The 22,952-nt window shown below is 41.5% G+C and overlaps 1 protein-coding gene across 3 annotated transcripts; it reads left to right on the forward strand.

Moving 5' to 3' along the window:
* The first annotated feature begins 1,022 nt into the window (after positions 1-1,022).
* Positions 1,023-19,389, forward strand: LOC133003139 (CUE domain-containing protein 1-like). 3 transcript variants are annotated; one of them, XM_061072757.1, is made up of 11 exons: positions 1,023-1,126; positions 7,121-7,718; positions 8,395-8,522; positions 8,747-8,873; positions 9,278-9,539; positions 11,210-11,275; positions 11,428-11,508; positions 11,817-11,907; positions 12,571-12,629; positions 12,916-12,985; positions 13,656-19,389. In XM_061072757.1, coding segments are annotated over exons 2-11 (1,191 nt in total). In that variant the 5' UTR covers positions 1,023-1,126; positions 7,121-7,412; the 3' UTR covers positions 13,657-19,389. The 3 variants fall into 3 exon arrangements, with proteins under 3 accessions (XP_060928740.1, XP_060928742.1, XP_060928741.1); XM_061072759.1 differs by having other exon boundaries at positions 9,281-9,539; XM_061072758.1 differs by lacking the exon at positions 1,023-1,126 and adding an exon at positions 1,138-1,334.
* The last annotated feature ends 3,563 nt before the right edge of the window (positions 19,390-22,952 follow it).

A 22,952-nucleotide genomic window follows, 5' to 3' on the forward strand; every position in this document is an offset into this window, starting at 1 on the left:
GGCCAAAACACTTGATAACGCTAAGGTGCACACCTGAACGTACGTACCATCGACTGGTGGCCACTAACATCTGCTAACATCTACATCTTGTCCTATATTGGAATGTTTATGTTCTCCTTCCATGTCCCAGTAAGCAGTGTTTTTCGGCCAAATACGAAACATAATTGATCAAGACATTATATTCAATTCAATTTTACTTGTATCAAATAACAACACACATTGTCTAAAAGCACTTAAGTAAGATCTAGACCCTAACAATTATAGAGAGACCCAACAGTTCCCAGAAAGAAAGATATTTTCACTCTTTTATTTATTATTCTTTTTTCTGTATTTAGCTTGTCTAATTTATTTTGTAAATGCGTCTTGTCTTGACCCTTTAGTCTTTTATGTTAAGTACTTTGAATTGCCTTGTTGAAATGTAATTGCCTTACATTGCCTTAAAGATGTGTGGAATTTAGGGACATCTAGTGGTGAAGTTGCAGGTGGCAGATGAATACCCCTCATTCACCCTCCCTTCCAAACATGAAAGACAACCTGAAGTAGCCTTCAGTTCTCATAAAACTAAAAAGGTGTTAAGTTTGTCGAGTTTGGACTACTGCGTAGAGATGGCCCGCTACTGATGTTAATATACAGTATTTAAATATAAATGGCCCATTCTAGGGTAAAGAAATCAAAAATTTGTACAATTTAGTTTATTACACACTAGTAAAAATCTCACTCGGATTATTTTATGTTCAATGTCTGCCAGCGGATCCCTTTCACCTAAATCTAACACACTAGTCCTTTAAAGAGCAACTTTCATCAGGAAGAAAACCCTCTGGCTTTAGCCGATGTCTGCGGCCGCCTGCCTCGAGAAAAGTTGTAGGTTTTCCTGAATATCCACGTGTATAAAAGGCACTTTAGTCTTCATTGAACTACGACCCATCGCTTACCGTACACGTGTCTTTTATGTTGAAGTGCTCCGTGTGTTGTGTGTGAGCTGGCACATCCGGCGCTGTGTTGTGAAGGTGGGAGGAGGAGGAGGAGGGACGGACGCTCTCCTGCTGTTCCCGTTACGATGCTAAACCCCCCCGCTTCCTGTCCTCACCGGAGCGAACCGAGGATCCGTGTGTCCGAGCCGCTGACAGTGAGTAACCACCGCCGCTCACACGCATCGCTTCCGGGCTCGGAACCAACATGCACACAGCCACCGGGCCGGGTCGGACCTTTTGATCTATCACCACCCAGCGTAGTCCGGCGCTTCACTCACTTTGCAAAACAACAACACGACCGAGGGGGTCCGCGGCGGGTCTGTGGTCCGCGGGGGGGAGACGAGCCCACTCGGCCACATCCAGGTGGGTGGAGGTGGGGGGGACATGTTGACGTGGAGCTGGTGTCGGGGTCGAGGCTGAGCTGGAGGCCTTGCGGATGAATCCCTGTGTGGAGCAGCTCGGTGTCTGCTAGTGATTAGTGAGCCAGAGCTGCCCGGGCTGCTAACAGGTCGCTGCTAAGCCTGCTCTCACTACAGGCCGCTGCTGATGGTAGCTGCTGTAAAGTCATGTCCAGTCAAAGAGAAACAGCAACAACAACAACAGGGCTGAGGTGACACATGAAGAGGAAGCGGAGCAGAACGCGAGAGCTGGGATCCGGCGAGCAGCTCGTAAAGTCCCGTTAGCCTGCTAGCAGCGAGAGGAGCTGAGCAGTGTCGGGTTAGCTTCACTTCATAAAAACCATATGTTCGTGTGAGCCGGGTTATGGAAACATACAAACTGGAGTTATTCACCCCCCCACCAGCCCTCTTTAAATCTGCTCCTTTCCTCAGCTGTTCCTCCCAAAATACCCTCACCTTAAAATACACCCTGCTGGCCACTGTGATGGAGACTGATACAAAGCACTGGCGGTGGGGGGGAGGGGGGGGACACACCGAGGACAACTTTCTTTTAGCAACAGCAGCCATAAAAATATGATGGGTGAACATGATTTAAAAAGCAGTTGCTGTGCAGCTATCAAGTTTGAGGTGGACATTTTGTGGAACACGTGGATTTAATGCTTGTTTTGGTATCTGACGTCACGTTCCCCTGGAGATTCCTTCATTCTCCTCAAATCAGGAACATTGTCCAGATCATTCACTTCTGTCAATAATGCTCAAACCATCATTCAAGCGTTTCTCTCCAGCCTTTTCTAGACCAGTGCTTCTCCAAGTGTCCTTTATCTTTACTATAATTTCATCTATTTGTATCAAAGTGACTATTTTCATCTGAGATTCCACACATGACATGAGGTCTGTGTGTTTTTTGTGTCAGTTTGAGGATCCTTTACTTACAGCGTTTGTGCCCCACTGCTCTAGATTACTGTAACTAATTATCTACAAGGCTCCACCAGAAATCAACTTATTTAAACCTCATCAGCTATAGGGTTCTTACAAGAACTGTATTAAATTAGCACATCAAACCCATTCTTGCCTCATTACCCTGGTTACCTGTGGTTTTTAGAAAAGATGCAAATGCAATTTTATAAAACGGCTTTTAATAAGATATTTCATCCATTGGGTCCTGCATGAACTTTTTTTATGTATCTGAAGCACTTTATAAACCTATGCTATTTAAATACAGTTTAAAATTATTATTATTATTATAAAAGTGGATTTTTGAGGCAAACACTAGAAATAACAACTTATTTTGAAATGTATCACGAATGCTCCTCATAACCACTACAGCTGCTTCCATGTGTGTTGATATCACATTGGCACAGTATCACAAACTACTGACTGCTGGTTCGTTAACCTCTATTTGTCCACCTGCAAGTCTTTGACTGTCAAAGTTAGCACAAACACACACATAGACTGTACAGAGACAGGTTGACCACTCGTTATGTGCAATAAGTGTTAAAAATCCCCATAAAACCAAAGAGGGGCAGATGTGGAAAATTAGCCCAAAATACCAGTTTAAAAAAAACAACTAGACAATCTGCCAACAGATTATAGAAAAAGAGAAGCAGAACAAATTTGTGTTACTATTATACTAAAACATTTTAATTTAATTTAAATACATGATAATTGCATTTATTTGTAAGTAAAAGAGATGCCTGTAGCTGCCAGAGCTCAGGTGGTGGAAACTGTGATAAAGGAAGGATTGTGGTGGGAGCACTGGGGTGTCAGGTGGGACTGTGGCAGTGGCAAACGGTTAACTTGGCTGAAGGGTCAAGTAGGATGGCGCCCTTGCAGTATTTTACTTAGGGTCTAATGGAGGTCAGGACCGGATGTGACATAAATGATATGATCCAATGACAACATTCTGGGTTTATACCTTTCGTACACAGAACTGTGAGGCAGAGTAAAGGTGCAACAGTTTTTTGTCACATATGCCTCCTTTCTGTCAGGGTGCTGTGCCTCCTTCTCTAAGTGGATCATTAACAAAGTTTGGAGTCGATGTCTGTCCGTCTTTGATTTAGGAGGGATTTATAACATCGTAAAGCTTTTATTGCACCTAACTTAATGAGTCGTCAACCTTTCTCAGTACAGTCCGTGTGTGGAGGAGCAAAGACAGTCACCCACAAACACTCACATTCTCAGTTCAACAGAAAGCAGAGGAGAGACACATGACTGTAATTGACAGTAAAACTGGAAACTCTGACTGAGCTAAAAGTGCAGTTGTCTTTTTTATTAAAATAATCTTTGGTGTCATGGGGAGGGTTACCCGTTGGGCAAGCTTCTCCCAAGGCAGTAGTATGGGAAACACTGATATTTATTTAGTCATAAACACCTAGAATAATGTATCTGTACAGCTATACAAAGCCACACAGAGCACCGTGTTCCATGTGCCAGATGGCTCCTGTGCATGTGCTGCTGTGTCATCAGGTCCAATGTCGATTTCCCTTCATAGCCATTGGTCATATTCATGATAGTGAAGATGAGACAAATCAAGAATCATGGCTCCTCAGAGCTTTAAATTTGCAATGCAAGGAACAAAAGACAGTTTCAACATTTTGTGTGTGTGTGTGTGTGTGTGCACAGTTGTGTCTGCGTTAGAAGGAGAGAGAGCAGAGCCAGGATGGGCTGAGTAAATCAATGTGCCACAAACAGCTTTACAATACGATTTTACCCATTTGGATAAAAAGTAGAAAATCAATCGGAGTAGTACAGTGTTGATATTGTGGCAGTAGCCACAAATTAATCGGTGTATGGGAAACACTGAGAAGTGTAAGCATGTTTTTCTTCCTTTTGAAACTGTAGAGGATCAGAGGATCAGCTGAGTTGGCCGTCCCTCAATGTGGTCTCATTGAGGATGTGAAATCTTATCACTGAGACCATATTTGGAGGTGGTCATGGAGATGTGGCCACATTCTTTTACTGAATACTCGCATGTATGTGTTCCTCTAACCCTTGACAGTGGGTGTGCCTGACGCTTGGTGCTTTCGCATTCGTCATAACGACAACAACTAATAACAATAAAACACACAGCATAGCTAGCTTTGTGCTAATGTGCCATGCTCGCTGTGGAAGTGGTGCTGCACACAGTAATTAGACTCCACAACCAGAGGAACAAACCAGGTTCAGCAGCTGCATCGGACTCCTCTCTCCAGGCTCATTTGATGACAGACAGGACCTGAAACGTAATTTCATTTGATACCTCTGACACTTGAGTTTTTGTTTAAACGTAATGAGATTGTCTGGTGCCTGAGCTACCACTTCAAGAGTTGAGTTCAGACACACAGCAACTCTAGAAGTGTTTCAGTCTCAGATCATTGTGAAATTGTGGCGAGACTAATGAGAGGTGAGCCGCCACAGTAGGTAATGAATGGGAAACACCGCTGTAGGTCTGTGTGCGTTAAGAGTGCAGCTTGAGACACAGATTACAAATTAATGGCATGAATTTTTCATTTCATTGGGCCTTTATTGCTCTATTATATTCCTGAAGCTTCATGCACCCATAGTTTGCCAGACCTGCCATGTCTACACATGGGTGCTGAGTTGTATCTGGATAGTTGGTGTTTGGGGGAGGGACTTGGTGAACCGCCAGTTGTCATCACAAATGTTTTCACCAAACAGCAAAGGCATAACAGGATCCCTGTTAGGAGTCCCAATATCAGTCATTGTCACAGCCTGACATACATCTACATCTTTTGACTTCATTCTTATGTTGCTCTTTGATCATTTCCTACATACCAATAATGTGTAAAATACAACCATAGATTACTTACCCTTTTAATTGGTAAATAGATAGTAAATTAAGCCTGTTTTATCATCACCTATGCTGTGATATTACACCTGTCATTTAGCCAGCTAAGCTGAAGCAGTGGGTCACTGTCCATCATCAGTGATGTCATTAGATCAACAGAATTACAGATGAACATATGTTGGGCAACAGGTGATGTGGGAAGTCGATTTGATCCCATGTGGTCCGTGACATCTGAGGCTCAGTGTAGAGCGGTGAAACATTGTTGATGAGATGCAAGTGTAAATCTAGACCACCATCATGTAACGAGTGCAAACAAGTGTAGTCCACAGCTCAGATTTGATCATCAGTTCAGGTACCAGTAAGGAAAGACCGCTCTGGTTTTAAGAGCAAGCAGAAAGCAGCTGTCTCCTATACACCTGTACAGAAACACTCCCCTCCTCTGAGGACTCAGAGTCCTGGATTGTGAGCTAAATATAGCATGTTTTTGATATTAATATGAGGATGTTGGGAAGGTATTATTGGCCGTCACGTTGGGAAGATTGTTGTTATAAAAAATCAAGATAATGGAGAAAAAATAAAAAAAATGTAAAAATAGTTCTTTAGTTTACTTATAGCTGCATATTTCATGAGGCAGTGTCCTTCTGCTATCTGTGTGTCAGCATTTTCCAAATCCCCCTTCTCCACGGGCAACAATGGTACACACCGGTGACATTGACTGACCAATTTACAATTCTGTTCCACTTTACCTGAGGTTCTGTGATGCTCACTTTCTGCAAAAGCCACATACAGTTAGCAAACCACCTTGAGTGTAATGAGGTATCACCTCCAGTGCACAGATTATCAATTTAGGGTTTTTGCCACTGGAAGTATCAACAGTTGACATGCATTTTTTTTGTAGTGTTTTCCTCTTTGGGGAGACTGACAGCATCAACGTGCAGAGATGATGTGATGCATTCATGTCAACATGGAGCAGAATCTCAAAGGAAAGTTGACATGAGCACCTGAGGCAGCTTGAGAACAAATGGAAGAACTTTTCAGTGGTTGTATCGTGTTCCTTATAAAGTGCTCAGTGACTGTATCTTACTATCCAGGGCAGTTCAGGAAAGATGTAAAAACGGGCAACTCTGGGACCAGCTTCAATGTGCTGCTTGATAAGAAAATGAAGAGTCCGAGATCACAGCTGACAAACTGCAGGCAGATTTCTAAATCTATGTGGCCTCAGGGGGCTCCGCACCTCTGTACGCTCAGTATGATCCAGTGAAAGGTAATCGTTGTGTGTCTCAGCCACACCACTAGGGCTGCCGCGATTCGTCGACGTCATCGATTACGTCGACGCTGAAAATGCGTCGACGCGTATAAAATGCGTCGACGCATTTTTTTTTTAAACCGCTGGGCACATGCCGCCATAGACTATGCATGCCGCGGCTGGGGGAGCAGTCGCCTCGGCGCCCTCCCCTCCACGCAGCCGGAGGCTCGGTGTGCGGCCCGCCTCAAGTTGTTTTTTTTTTGGGGGGGGGGGCGGGGGCTTCCTCTCTCTTGGACCGCGGGCCGGTGTCCGTCGCAGGTGCGGACGGCGGCCCGGCGCGGGTCAGGTCCTACTCGCGTCACCTCAGCTACGGCGTTACAGTTTTGCACTTTAATATTTGAGCCTTTCTTTACATTTTGTTTTGTGCTGCATTATACGATGACATACAGTTTGTTGTTGTCAAAATAAAATTAACTGAAATGAATGGTCAATTAGATTTTTTTGGAGGAAAATTAGTCGTTTAGATTAATCGACTAATCGATAAAATAGTCGTCCGATTAGTCGATAGAAAAATAGTCGTTAGTGGCAGCCCTACACACCACATATCAAGAAATTAGCCCCTACCCATAGGCACATTTTAAATAGGACTTTCAGTGGTGTAATTTCATTTTAGAACTAAGTGTTGGTAACTAATCCTTTTTCTGTCCTTTCTCTGTAGGTGACCCCTGTGATGCAGCTATGCATGTTCCTGGGTGGATTTTGACTCTAACCTTTACCTGATGACAGAACCTTGGACTTTTCATTTCTGTCACCACCTGCCTGGTACAGTCCCTGCACACCCTATAGCACAGTCAGTCATGCTGGATGCTGCAGAGTAACAAGTAGCACTGGGTGGGACAACGAAAAGCAAGCGAGACTGAAGGGGCCGTAGTTCTTGTCGTGGTGCTGACAGAAAAGTAGAGCCACCCTGTCAGTAGGTTGGTGGCACGTGTGTCAGCCAGGCCCTGAGGATGACCAGCCTATTCAGACGCAGCAGCAGCAATGGAGGCTCCAGAAGCAACGGAAGTGGGGGCGGCAGCGGACAGGGTGGGCTCAACAACAGCAGATCCAACAGGCAGGTCCGACGCCTGGAGTTCAACCAGGCCATGGAGGACTTCAAGACCATGTTCCCCACTATGGACTATGAGGTGATTGAGTGCGTGCTGCGCTCCAACAACGGAGCCGTGGACGCCACCATCGACCAGCTGCTCCAGATGAGCATTGACGGACAGGGCTCAGATGACAGTTCGGATTCAGATGACAGTATCCCACCAGAGGTCAGTGAAAAGGACCAAGGGCACCCACACCAGTTAGGAATCCAAAGCGAGCCCAGCCTGATGGGCTTTCAGTATCAACAACGATGATACTACTTCTTTTGTTTAATTGATTACAATTAGGGTCAGTTGGGGCGATGCAGAAAAAATTAAAATACTTGCACACAACAGACTATTTATTCCCATCTTTATCCCCCCAATTTTTTTTGAATAACAGTGGAAACCACAAAAAAGTGTATTGAGTAATTTCTCATTTTGATTGGTTCCCCACAGTGAGAAATAACCATATGCTATGAGCTATTGTTGATATTGTTGATAACCTGAAGTGTCATCACCAGCTTAAGATGCTGCTTACCAAAGGACTTTTTCATTAAAAAATCGGATGGGATTTGATCTGAATTTAACTATTATGCATTACCTGCACAAACATTAAGAACTATCAGACATGTACATGCTTCACGTTTTTGTTTATTTGAGTCGAGTCCATTAAAAGCAAAGAATATTTATGAGCCAAGGTTTTTTTTTTACAGAATGAATGTGACAAATGTTTAACAGAGTAAACCCAACAATTTACACACACAGAGGCTGCTGAGTGTCCCCTCTGGTCTAAACTGACTAGATTGAGGGTAAAGGTTAAAACATTTTAAGGGAACACAGCTCATATTGTGTTTGTTTCTAGATTCTGGAGCGAACACTAGAACCTGACAGTTCTGATGAGGAACCACCTCCAGTCTACTCTCCACCAACGTATGATATGCACATTTATGACAGGAAATATCCAGAGACCCCACCAACACCCCCACCAAGGTGAGTAAGGGACTGGACACATCCTCAGAAGAAGCTGAAGCCTTTATATTGCAATAATTAGATTAGGAGCTACTTTAGAAACCTGCTTTGTAGGTTGCTAAAGGTTAATGGAATCAGTCCCTCGCAACTACGTACAGGAGTGGCCGATGTCACTCTGGTCTGTAAATAATAGTAGTGAGTCAAAAGCTGTTGGTAGAATTACTATTCTGTTCTGTGACTCTTAGATTTGAAGTCCAGCCACCTCCCGGTCACCAGCAGGTCCGAAGCTACCGGAACTGGAACCCTCCGATGCTTGGAAACCTCCCAGATGATTTTCTACGTATTTTGCCGCAGCAGTTGAACAGTATAAAGGTAATTACTGTTAGCATACAGATTTTTTTTTTGTTTATCAGTGTGGTGTCAAACAGAGATAACAAATTAGACAAATATTCACCATCTCATCTAACTAAGAGATAAAGGGAATAGTTGGTATATTCCAACATGTTGAGCAATCCCCATAGAGCACTTATAGTAGTAGTAGTCCAGTTTGTAGGCCACTCATGTTTATATATGAGTATCACCAGGGTTAGGTAAAGTAAACAGCTGTTGGTGAATGGTAGTAGAAGATTGTTAGTATAGTGCTGACAGCAGCAGTAGCACAGGCCGCTGTATATCAAGATACCAGAGATTATATTGAACAACCTCTTCAAGTGATCTCTCATCCAAGCACATTAATTGATTTGTATTACCAATGACCCATGCTGTCTTAATTCCAGCAGAGCTCTCAGAGCAGTGTATCCCAGCCTTCATCGTCAACCTCCTCAGTTTCTCCAATAAGCCAGTGGACAGCCCAGTCCAGCTCTCGGTCCGGAGCTGCAGGGACCACCGGAGGTGCAGGATTGACCACAGGCGGCTCCGAGCAAGACAAGAAACTGAAGCAGTACCTGGACGACGAGCGTATCGCCCTCTTCCTCCAGAACGAGGAGTTTATGAAAGAGCTGCAGCGCAACCGCGAGTTCCTCGTCGCCCTAGAGAGAGGTATGACCGTGACTCCTTCCACAGAGGAATCCTGCTCATAGTATTGTTTGGGTGTCACTGGAAATGATGTGGAGAATATAAAAACATACACATTGGATGTTGTGAATCCAATTTGGTGCAGATCCTGATAATAACCGCGATCCAGTGAATTTAAATCTGGTTTCATGAGGTGACTGTTGGGTCTTGGCGGGAGTATGCACTCCACGGAGGGCCAATAAAGTCTAAACTGAAAAATCACGACGATAAAACCAATATGTGCCCTTCACAATTTAATTCCTTGATGTTAAGCAGTATTCATAGGTTTTGTTTCTTGCTGCTGCTGTTTGTTGTGTTATTTCTGCATTTGTCTGCACTCATCTTATGATCCAACGCAGTCTCACTCCCAAGTCATAACATTCAGACTGAACCCTAAAGATTTAAGAAAATTATCAATAATAAACAGAAATTTAACATAACATGTAATAATACTACAGAGTGTTAATTTGCATATTAGCACCAGTGATAGGTACTGGCATCCCTCTACTAAAGTAAACGGACTAAAAATGACAATAAAAGTATGTTAGTATTTATTATCATGAAAGTGTAGTTTGGTATAAAGAGTAAAAGTACTCAATGCTGATAAATGTCTCGTGACATATATCATAGTAGATTATTACTCAAACATCGATCTAAGCTGGATTTGACTGTTTTGTACGCAAGTACAGCTAATAATAATTTTTCGTAGAAGATTGTTAGTATACCGTTGATTATTTTCTCCATGAATCGATCAATTGATTGGTTTGTTGGTAAGACTTCAAAGAATCCTGCCAAATGCTGTCATGGGCCATTATCTCTGCTGCCATGTGTTGACAGGCTGTTGAATATGTACAGTGAGATTTTACATTAAGTTCAATACCAGTACAAATCTGATGGTATGATAATTCTTAGTTTTATACCATGGTGCAGCATGAATCAGATTTACTGCTGCAGCCCTACACTGAAGGGGGAGGCAGTGTCTATGATGAAATGGGAGTGAATGTGTTGTGTGATCAAGGCGCTTGCTTCCATTGTTTGAGTAGACTACACTTAAAGCTCCAGTTGTTCCTTAATAATGTATTTTTTTTTATAAAAAAGGACGAACTTCTGAGTTCTAAGTTTCCTAAATGTCCTTATTCACATACAATATAAAAAGGAAAAAGGACAAAATTATGAGATGAAGGTTCAACTCTGACTTTATTCTCTGCAAATAAATGTCTCCCAGCTCAGATTTGAACTATTTTGAGTTAAAGCTCAAGACATTTATTCGTCCACAGGCGATGGATCTTTAGTCTTCTGAAGATCTTTAGTGTCTTCTATCAACAGGCCTTGTTCTTCACATGGTGATGAACCAAATATTTGGCTCCTAACTGAATTAACACCATTTTTGAGGAAAGACCATTTACAGAGAAATGTTGTAAGCAGCACAAATACAATCATTTACCAGCTTTTTAAAACCAGATTGATGATTGGTCAAAAGCTTTTTTGCGGCTGTTCTGGTGCAACAAAGCTTCAAACTGTTTTCCCTCCTCATCAGATACTCGTCAAGATGAATTGATGTGGTGGTTTAGACGTTTGGAAATTTCTACCTGAAATCATCACATCTTGTTCATCACGTCTTCCTCACATCAACAACATCTGCTCTCTGTTTTTAGATCGCTTGAAGTATGAATCAAAGAAATCAAAGTCCAGTAATTCATCTAGCATGGAGAGTTCCACAGGTAGATATCACTCATCCGGCTTCTTCTGCCAAAGCTATTTATAATGTTTCTGCTCTCTGACTTCTACTGAGCACGGGTCTGTGTGTGTGTCACTGTGATATGTGTTGATGCTGGAATCACACTATAAATACTAAACATATGTGTGCGTGCAGGAGAACATAACTCTGCGGCTTCAATGGAGGCCATCTCAGATGACGCTCTGTTCAGAGACAAACTCAAACTCATGGGCAAATGTAAGTCTCACGATTGACAGTAATGTTATTATTTTTAGTATTCCACAAAGTGCTGCATTAACCTTTTTAAGGTAGATGTGTAATTGTAAACAAAGTATATTTCGGTGTGTACCAGTTTTTGGAATCACAGCTTGGTAAAATTTTGGTGCGACAGAGAAAACAAGTAAATGCAGAAACAAAATGTTTTATTTTATTAACAGTCAACAAAAGGCCATAATCCTTACTGTTACAGATAAGATACAAACATCCAAATGGTCAAGGTCATTGTCTGGTGCAGTTGATAACCTAAAATTATTTTTCACCTCCAGCAACGAGAAAGAAGCTGTTTGAAATTGCCAGGACGTTTTCAGAGAAGACAAAGAGGAGAAAGTCAAAAAGAAGGCTCCTGAAGCACCATTCGTATCCTTTGGTCAAAACTTGCTCTCATTATCTGATTTAATTTTCAATTTTTAATTATAAAGTTGAATCGTATTTACTTACAACAATTAAATTCCACTTAAAGAGAAGGAGATGATTTAATTCTGCTTTAAAGTTTCAGTGTGTAGAATTTAGTGACATCTAGTGGTGAAGTGTCATGCTGCGGTTGAATGCCCTTCACCTCACCATCACCTTTCAAGATATAAATGAGAACCTGTGGGAGTCTTGAGTTGTCAAAAAAACTCAAAGGTGTTTAGATTGTCCAGTTTGGGCTACTGTAGAAACATGGCGGCCTCCGTAGAGAGACCCGCTCCTGATCTAAATATAAATATTTTAAATGGAAACCGGCCATTCTAGGGTAAGAAAACTATTTAGATTACAATTTGAACACTTGTGAAACATCACCAGGATTATTTTATATAAAATTTCTTCCACTGGATCCCTTTCACCTAAGTCTTACACCCGGGACCTTTTAATAACAGCAATTCATTCAGCAGTAACATCTGACTTTGTACATTCTTGTCCTCAATGACCGCTAACAAGTGAAATTCTATTGAGCAAACACCAGTCATGGATCAGCCTCCATAACTTATCTGTTTGTCCACATCACTGAGACCATGGTGTTCTTAACTAAGCTCCTGTCAGACTGGGCACAGCCAACTCTACAGCCAATCTCCTGGACAATGTGGAGGGAAACCCCTGTGGTAAGAAGCGGCGTCACACCCACATCCATAACCACAGAGCTACGCTTCAATTCTAATGCATCAAATTCGAACTTAAGTTAATCTGCTCGGCGTTTAATCAGAAGCACTCAAAGCAAGCGAGAGCAAATGGAGCATAAAACATTGTACAAAAGAATTGCAGGTGACATATTTTTCACTTTTTTCCCCTGATGTTCATGTTCACAGGCTGTTGTGAATATCTTCAACAAGTCTAAATGAACATTTGTTGAAGGTGATCTTCTAATTCAGCGTTTGTGTTTGTGTCCAGAGGAAGATGGTCAACGGAGGAAGGCAAACACTCAGGAAGAGACTGAACAACGTAATGAGCCGATATCATGGTAAGAGGCTCCTCGGGGGTTCCTCAGTGGGCTTCACAAGAGTCCTGTTACTGTTACACCTCATCTGAAATGTTTAATTAAAAAACAATACAGATATTCATATACTGAAACAAATCACCATCTCACTCCTTATAGTTGTCTCTAGTAGATACACAATTTACCAAAAACCCAAAACCACACAGATATCATACATACTGTTCTACAGTCAACAGAATTCAAAGTTTGGTTTCATCACAAATCTCTTTAGAAAATGATTTTTAAAAAACTGTTGATCAGATGTAATTTTTTGAAGTTAATGCACAATGGCAAAGGGAGCTTGAGAAACCTGGTATAAGGAGAATTTATCTGCGGTACTAACATCTCACAGGTATCGGTTTATGAAGGGTAATAAATAACATAAGTATGTATGTATCTCTATATCTAATGAACAAATAAATAAGTAAATATAGAATTAAATAAATTAAGAGATAAATAAAATAATATATAGAAAATATTACATATTTACTTGAATACTTATTTATTTATACTTGTACCTAAGATATTTTATCAAAGATAGGGACATCAAGAAAGAGCTTTGTTAAAAAAGACTAGAGTCACCACACATCCCTGTGTTCTGTCGAGGTTTGTTCAGTCCCAGTTTGATTCATCCCAACTCTGCTCTGCCTTTCAGATCCTCCGTGCTGCACCATGTCAGGGTTACCATGGAGAAAGCAACATGACCCATGGGTGGTGGCCTTGCAGCTCTTCCAGTCTCCACCTGCCCACCCCCACCCCCACCCAGACCAGCCAATACAAGGCTCAGCATTGAGTTGAGCCTCCCCCATCTCTTCCCTTCCTTTACCCAGGGAGCAGAAATGGGCTGTTCCCTGCACTGGGCTGACTGTCTATAAACCTCTTATCTTATCTGTATTATAACACTTTGTTGATATATAGTTTGAAATGTAAAGGAAAAAGCATTAGTCCTCACCAGTATTAGTTAACGGCTTCCTTTAGTTCCTTGAGAGGAAACACACACCTTGTGAACCTTTGTTTCTTCTCCTGTTGTGTTCAGTAGCAGAATATTTGTCTGTGAGCGAGGTCCCTCAGGCCGGGCATTTCAAATCCAAAGTGTGCACATTCCCCTTTATATACACTCAACCATGTAGAGCTCTTTTTTACCATGTTTTCTTATCCAGATTGTGATATTTTGCTGTTTCTCAACGTCAGGGGTTATGTAACAGAAACTCTTTGCTGTCAGAATATTGTGGCCGCTCGTGATGTAGCTCACCCGATGTCAACACTCGTCCACGGCCATGATCCCAGTTAAAAGACGGTGCTCCTTTTAAAGAAGGACTGGTTTGGTTTGTTTGTCAAAGTGCAGACCAGTCTGTTGTAGCAGCACAGGTAAAAGCTGTGATGAGATATGTGGTAAGAAGATTAAACTTTTGATTGGCAGACCTGGGTGTCACGCTTTCAAATGGCAAACGGCATGAAACTTTAAAACCAGCAAACAAGCTGGTGTCGTTTGTACCGAGAGAGGTATTCTAAATGGCAGAGTCAGCCCAGCCGATGTCGTCAGAGTGGCTGTCACATCGCTACACAACAACAACACAACTTCAATGACAGTAAAACTGATCATGTTTGGTTTAATGGCAGAGAAGCAGAAGGGACAAATTAGAAATGTTTACCAGTGACTCCTGCTGGTCGGTTTGGGTGCCATCACCCCTACACGGCCCATGGTGACCCCTGTCGCTGGCAGCATAGCAGAAAGAGCGATCCACATAAAAAGTTTGAAAATAATAGCAAAAAAATCTAATACTCGTCAGAGCAAATGCTGACGAGTGGCTACCAGATGTCAACATCTACCTCCTCCTACCCATAAGCCCTTGCATTTCCAGGGTCCTGCCCTGTTGGTTTGCTTAATGTTTTCTCTCATGTCACCTCCAGAGGAACTTTGCTGATAATCTACCAAGTTTCCACAACTCTTACATTAAATAGTTTTTGCAAGAAGCTGAGGAAATCCAAGTTGACCTTCTGAGCTCTTTGCTGTATCTCAGGTCGTCCCTGTCCTCTCCCAGCAAGTCACGTCAGAGAATTGTGATGGTCACGTGTGTGTTTGGGAGGATGACACTAAAGTTGGAGACTGAAAATGAAAAAAAAAAAAATTGCTTTTGAAGTTTTCATCCTCACCGTTCTGCTGTGCATTTCATTTGTATGTGTAAATGTGAAACTAGCATGGTTTAGAGAAGTTGTAGCAGACTGATGTAGCCTGTGTGAACAGAGGATGTCTTGAGAGGAACAGTAAGAGTAAATGTGTGTCGTAGAATTGCATTGCAAAGATTTCTTGGGAAAGTGTCTGGATTTCAGACATAGACAAATTAGAGGATTTAACTTTCTCCCTTTTGTACATACAATTTTTTTTCTCTTCACTTTTGGATTATTTTTCTCAGTTATGTGAACGTTCTCTTTCCCCTTTGATTAAAAGTATTTAACAAACTATTTGCTGATTCAGTGATGAGCAAAGTTTGAATGTTGGGCAGTGTTTTTATGTAAGGAACCAGTCAATGGACCATTTCATTGTAAATGCATGTTGTAGACCATTTACTGTAAGCTCCATTTATGAATACTTTTATATGAGCCGTGGATCATGATGATGTGAAAATGTGGGAGCCACCGGACCAATCACCAACACCGCAGTGCAGTTATTGTTTCTTTGGAGCAACAGGCCGCTCGGATAAAACACTTTCTGTGGAGCACCAAATAGCAACTAGCTCGGTAACACAATGGCTCATTTTCAACCAAAATGTCAATTTTTTTTCTGAGGTGGAGACCAAAACTGAACAAAAATCTAAAACTACAAAACTCTCAGAGTTATGTGGGGAGGGGGTGTATCTTGGTCTGGCTTAGGTTGTGGAAAACGGGACACATGGTCAGTAGTGTCACATTGTGTTATCGGGTGATCAGTCTTCAGCTTGTGTTCAATTGTCCCTGAAATCTGCAAAGTTCCAGAGAACAGGAGACCGCTGACAGGGGTTCGGTTTCCCAGTGAGCCCAGTATCCGTCATTCCACTTGAGCCGAATCCACTGGCTGCTTCCGTCAGTCGCATCTGAGGCCGATCTGATGGTCTGTTGTGGAGCCCAGCAGTGGTTTCCCATCTCTGTCAGCAGTCTGATGGTAGAAGAAGCCACAAATCCTAACTGATTATCATTTCTCAGTGTCGTAAGCACAGCCTCAAATGAACCGTTGTGTTACTCTGTGTGTGCTTGTTGTGTCGGTTCTCTGTTCTGACACATTTATATCAACTTCAGAAAGCGATTTGTAATCCAAGTTGTGTTTTAACGTCACTGCTGCCAACCAGTGGCCAAAAAGAAACAAAGTTAGCTTTAAGGAATGGGCTGAAACGTGCAAAACCAGTGATGTGGTCAGGGTTGACCTCTCTTATTCAGGAAATGGTTGTTGTTCATATTCTCATGTAATGTTTGAAGAGTGAATTCTAAAAGCAGAAGAGAGAGACACAGTGTTGGGCTGGAGCGCGTGTGAGGGCAGCGACATGACTGTTGTTGACCTGCTGTCCAACGCTCGCTCCTGTAGGTTATGTTTACAGGCCGACCCACACTGGTTCCTGCTGCCTCCTGAATTTGGCAGCACCTCCAGGTGGATTTCACAGCGTCCCCGGAAGACTGGTGGTGCTGCTCCCTGTGTATGTGTTGGACAGTCGGCAGGTTGAGGTGCGGATTAAGAGGAGAGAGAGCAGTGTTTCTGTAAGAAGTTAATCCACAAAGCAATCCCACCATCAGAATTACCCCGACGTTGGCCTGTGTCGGCTGTAAGAGTTGCCTCATTTCTCACTGAGATTTTAGCCCCACTGCGTTTGATCATTCACGAGATCAACTTGCAGAGTTTTCCTTTTGAAGATCAAAGAGAATTTTCAATGACCAAACGGACATTTATCGGCTTTTGGGGAATTGAACTAGCATGACAGGCACAGTTGCTTCCATAAGGATTCGGGCAGTGATAATTTATGAGTTTGCTTTTTTACACCACCACAGTGAATTTGTAATGTAGCCACGAATGAAGTATATATATATATAAACTAGCAATGGCTTCCAATTTCCAAATTTCATTTTCATAGGCTCAACAGAGAAAATAACATTACTATAAAATGTAATATTCAATGCTTGGATATTGCTGTCAACAACGGTCTGTGGATCATTGAGATTATTAGTATTAGTTTTGCAGAGATTGGGGGAATCTGAGCAGAGGATATAAATCTACTGTAGCCCCAACACAATTTCCTCCTGCTGCATCACCAACAAACACCAGTAAGCTCCTGTCCCTCCATCATCCTGCAAGTCCTGCCTGGTTTCATCGGTTTCACAGCTGCATGGGCAGAGGCAAAACACTGTCTTTAATCTCAATATGAAAATAACCATTTAAAATAGGTTTAATGAGGCAACCCCGACAACAACACGAGTCTTTAGAAGGCTCAGGGGATGGGTTGCTTTTGTTTCACACGCACTCCCTCACTCTGTCACTTTTGACTCCACATGTACACTATCACCCCACACTCACATATCCACGGTCTGTAACACCTTGTGGAGAAGAACAGTGTTTGAAGCTCAGTTAGGATCTGCTAGTGGTCTCTGTGCTGAGCTGTTTGAGGCTATATTTGTCTGACTGTTGTTATGGGGAAGCTGTTGATGTGTTCTCCTCTCAGGGACCCCCCACCACCACCACATGCCATCACCCCCACCCCCACCTGTCCAGAGTTATTCTGCTCCACTTTGATTAGTTTGACACACCTGACAAGCACAGATCTGTCATTCATGTGAACTTAAAGCATCATTTTGACTGTTTGGCCAAAGTGTAACATAAAGGAGACGAGGATTACTTTTAACATAAGATGATGCAAAAGAATTTGAGAAATAAGTTCAAGTTGCTTCCTCTTCTCATCGGTCACATCACATTTTGCTTTTCTGTTTTTAAAGTTACTCACTAAATGATTAGTCTTCCGATACAAAGAGCATGATTTCAAAGATGTCCACATGTGACAGAGCACTAAAGGGAAAATCCGCTAAGAATAACCCAACACAAGCAACGTTGTGCTTCACACTCAAACACGCTGGTATTTGGAACATAGACAACCTCATTATGAATGTTTTTCTTAACACAAAAATTACTAAAATTTTCTACAAAGATAAAGAATATCGCTCAATAATTGAATCTTAAACTGCATTCATAGAACACATTGGAAATGAATGTTCACTGATGTGGGTGCTTGTAATTTACAATCACAGTCCAGGTTTGTGTTTAATTACCTCCGATAAGGAAGTTCTGTTTTCACCCCCTGTCTGTTTAAGTTTACACAGAAACAACTGAATGCATTTACCATCACACTTGGTGGTAGGCTGTGGTTTGAGTCAGGGAAGAACTCACTTAGATTTTGTTGCAGATCTGAATCAGGGGGTGGATCCAGTATTTTTTTCACCTTCTTTAAAATTAAGAGGGAGAACTTTTCACAGCTATCCCAGGGAAATATTCCTGGTTCTTTAAGAATATTTATGTTTGGAATTTGTTTCTGCTTGATTGAATTTAACTGTTGGTGCAGGTATGTGCTCTACCAAGAGTCATCCTAGTTAACAGAACTAAATTTAAAGACATGATAATCAGTGTGCAGCCAAAAAATGAAATGAGACCTGAATCCCAGTGAAACCTCTGACTGACCAGTTGATCCGGTTGTTTTAGGAGAGTCAGACTCCATACAGCCACTATGTGGGTGGGACTGTTATACATATTTAAAAAAAAAAAAAAAGAAACTATCCATCATCAGTTATAGCAATGTGGGAAGAATATATTTTATATTGTATTAAAAGTTTTTGAAAATGTAGTTTTCAGCTGAAATCAATGTAATGTTTTGACTTTGAGTTAATTTAATATCTCTAAAACTTTCTGTTGAATAATAAATAATGAAATGCTGAACATTCTGCCACCGGCACACTCCTCATACTAACAACAGTTTGAGGGGAAGGGCCTGTAGAAGTCATTTGGGTGGATTTTCTCTTTAGTTGGATTTCTGATTGGCCCAGTCAGTCGTTGGTGGCTGACTTATGTGTTGACGCTCATGTGTTGTACAGGTGCAGTGCTGTGTGTCATGACAGTGTGCGAATGTGTCATATCAACAGAAAACACATCACTGTGCAGGCGCTGTGCTGCAGGTTTCACGTCACACAGGTTTGTTTCCTTTCACACTCATGTTATGGTTGTTAGTGATTGTTGTGTTTTTACGTTTTGATTTCCACAAGTTTTCTTACATGAAGATTTCTTAGTCATTTGTTACTGTGTGCTGTACCTCGTGTATTTTCTTTATGAATTACTGTATATTTGTAAATATATTAACCATTAAAATTTTTTCTATAAAGCAAAACCTTTTGTCACAAGTCATGAATTCACACACACCCTTAAGGCGGTCTCTCTGCTTTGCTATGTTTTCCTTATGGGATCTCCTTGTAAACTATACTTAAAAATCAAGTCATCCCAACAGTTACTTATTTTAAGGACAGGCACGTATCGGTCGGTGTGTAGATTTCTTGTTTTTTGTTTAAATTAGTGCAAAGTCCTTTCTAAACTTTCAGATTTATTCCTTGTTATTAGTGACTCCTCAAACAGGACTGATTGTTTGTGTGCATATGAAGTTAGAAAACTTTGTTCATTCTACCTGGTTTATCTGCAATTGCGATTTTTGAAGTCAATGTTTTTCATAAAATAACATTTTTATTACACCTATTTTTAAGTTTGAATGATTGACTTAACTCCTACAATTTTTCCATGTTAAGTTACATTTCCATTTCTGATGTCTGTTAAGCAATCGACACAATCTTCACAACTTTTCAAAATAAAAGCTGTTATTCAGCTCGATATGAAGAATTGCAGCAACAAATGTTGTAGCAAAAGAGGAGGTGATTCTATGAATGCTGTTGCCTGTCTCTGGATCTGGTAGACCACTTATGGCCCATGGACCCCCAGTTGCTGATCACTGCTGTAGTTTATCCAAGGACGTGAAAAGAAAATACAACTTGGTCCACAGCCTGACACACGGACGGCTACAGAATGCTGTTCACCTTTTGTTCTCATTAATATTGTAAGCATTGGGTCTATAAATCGCACCGAATTCAATAATGCATATCCTTGGGCTCTTAAAATTACACGTTACAAGTGCGGAGCCGATGAAATGAACGGTGTGTGAGATATAGGAGCTACAGACAGACTTTTGTGAAATTATCAGGTAGATGACCCACTAGCAGTTCTATTGGAGAGCACCGTGATCAAGCCCCTTCAAGGCTAATTTGCAGCTCCATCACGTTATGTATATATATATATGAAAATTTAAAATCAACCATATCTTGACATGTATCCTCTTGTTTTGTAAATCCATTTTAAGCTGTTGTAGAAATGTTCTCATCACACATCACCAATGACGACTCGAAAAAAGAAAATGCCAAAACACACTTTCAATAACTTTTATTTTTTTCTCCCTAATAGATCTGTACAATCAGCAAATCAAACTTAAAGATGAGCCTAGCAAAAAAACTGATCTGTACATGTTAAATGCTTTTAGGCAACGACAGCTTAACATCCATTTAAATAATCAAATGATGACTTGTCTAGCTGTGCAAACACTTACAAATCAGTCCCACGGCGTGAGAACAGTGAGTGAGTTGACTCAGGAGGGGGGGGGGGGGGGGTGAACTAGAGCAGACCAAACGAAAAAAATGTTCCCTTTATAGCTTGTTCTCTCCAGTGTTATAGAAAAGTACAGTCCAATATCTTATTTACAAAGAAATTAACACTAGTCTACAGGGTCTATGGGCAGCAGGGGGCAGCGGCGGGGTGGATGAGGAGTTACTTTAAACAGTTTTAAAAAAGGAGAGAGAGGGAGGGAGGAGCGGAGTTCATGTGAAACAGGAAGGATGCACACAGGCCAGGGACAGACAATATGGCTACTGCTCCGATCCCAGCACCGACGTGTGTTGACCTTCTTCAGGAGGTCAACACACACACACTGACGACCCACTAACTGCACGTCACTATCCAGTGTGTTCAAGCACAATCCACCATCAGCTGCCCTCGTTCATGTTGCTTTCATCACCCTATTAACCATTCCTGAGATAAATTATTGAAATGAACAAGTGTTGTTTACCTACAGTGTGTTACCGTTGACAGCGGTTATCTTCCTAGACATTAGTGTCAGATATTTAAACAGTTAACCCCACCCCCCCACCCCACATTCTGTCCTTCAACTAGTCCAAATAAAGCTGCCTTATTGCTAGAATAACATGGACTTTGTTTCCACTGTAAAACCTCATTAAAACTATGAAATATGTAGATCCACTGTTATTTAGAATTAGAGTCATAATGTGGAAAGGAATCCCTTCTTCACTCAGCCACTTCCAGCTGAGTCTATTGTTAATATATATGTGCAAACACAGGGAAGGTCGGACTTCATGATACTGAATAAACATGTCAGACAAAAATAAACAAAGTTTCCTCGATGGTGAAAAGACAGTTGAAGAGATAGAAGTTAAAACCCGTGGTTAAATGCTCCCAGCGCAGCAGGACACTGTTCTTCACATGTGGATAAACTAACCCAGGGTTTCAGTGAGCAGCATCAGCACGTCAAGATCCGTTTCTTAAATCAAAATTATCATTGATCCTCAAATCACCACCATGACCTCATCAACTCCCTCTTAGCGTTTGAACTCGTCATTCATCTGCACATATGTTGAGTTTACTAGATCTTTAACCTGGTAACTAATCCGTGAACAATAACCCCCTAGTCTCTTTTGTCAAACTCCGCTCAACAAGATGTCAACCATCTGAAATCATCCTGGTTCTCAATCAGCAGATTTGGTTTGATCCCATTTTTTTCCTCTCAAATTGTTATTCACATTTTTGTGCATCACAAATCTGGCTCACAGTTAACTGGGATTTTTTTTACCATGATACCACAAGCTGGCCAGATATTTATTTATTTCTGCCTGCCTGAAGTGGACAGCAGTCAAGGCCTTTCCCACTCACTGTCTATTATTAGACAAATAAATCCACATGCTCTTAATTAGTTCCCATTAAATCACAAGAGCATCCTTCAGGTCAAACTGATTACTGTTAAATGTTCATGTGTAACATGAGAATGTTCTTCCATCTTCAGAGAGAGGGAAAAAGAGATGATTGCTCTTCATGTTGAAAGGCAAACATATTTTTTTCTTTAACTCATGAATTCATAGCTGTAATTTCAAGAACTTTCAAGAAGCCAATGTCTCTAATGATGAACTTCCACATGAATAAAGCTGACAGCGGGAATGGAAAACCCAGAGTTAAGAGTCAGCTGAAGATGAGCTTTATGATACTTTCTATCCAGGATCACTAATGTTAACGCTTCTTTACACCAGCTCATCATTCCTCAGGTTTGGGCTTGCGGACGTGATGCTCTGAAGAATTGAAAGATAAAGTTAACTGTTGTCCACATGTGAAGAACCAGGCTCTGCTCTGCTAGTGAACTGTCAGTGTCGAGCATTGATAAGTTTGAAATGTGCCAAATGACGCAGCAGGTCTACAGTGAGGGCAGCAGTGACTTTCCTTTTTCATAGGTCCCTCATTGAAGTCACAGTAACAGCAGCATTCTGCCATTACATCACATTAATCACTAATATAATGTATTAATGCTGCAACCAGCTGACACAGTTTCTGCTTTCTTTGGAATTAGGAGTAAACCTGGGGACGTGAAGTAATTTGCTGAACATCTGCTAAATTTTGAATGGGAGTGCAACATTATTCAGATTGTATTTTTGATCTCCATAGAAATATCTTGTGCACTAATGTACTGTATATAAATTCACTGAGCACTTTGTTGGGAACACCACACAGATGGAACGGGTACACATATCACGGGTCAAAGTTGTCCACAGGAAGCCATGCTGCAATCTGCCTCAC

This window comes from Limanda limanda, chromosome 6, assembly GCF_963576545.1.
Source record: "Limanda limanda chromosome 6, fLimLim1.1, whole genome shotgun sequence".
Lineage (NCBI taxonomy): Eukaryota > Metazoa > Chordata > Actinopteri > Pleuronectiformes > Pleuronectidae > Limanda > Limanda limanda.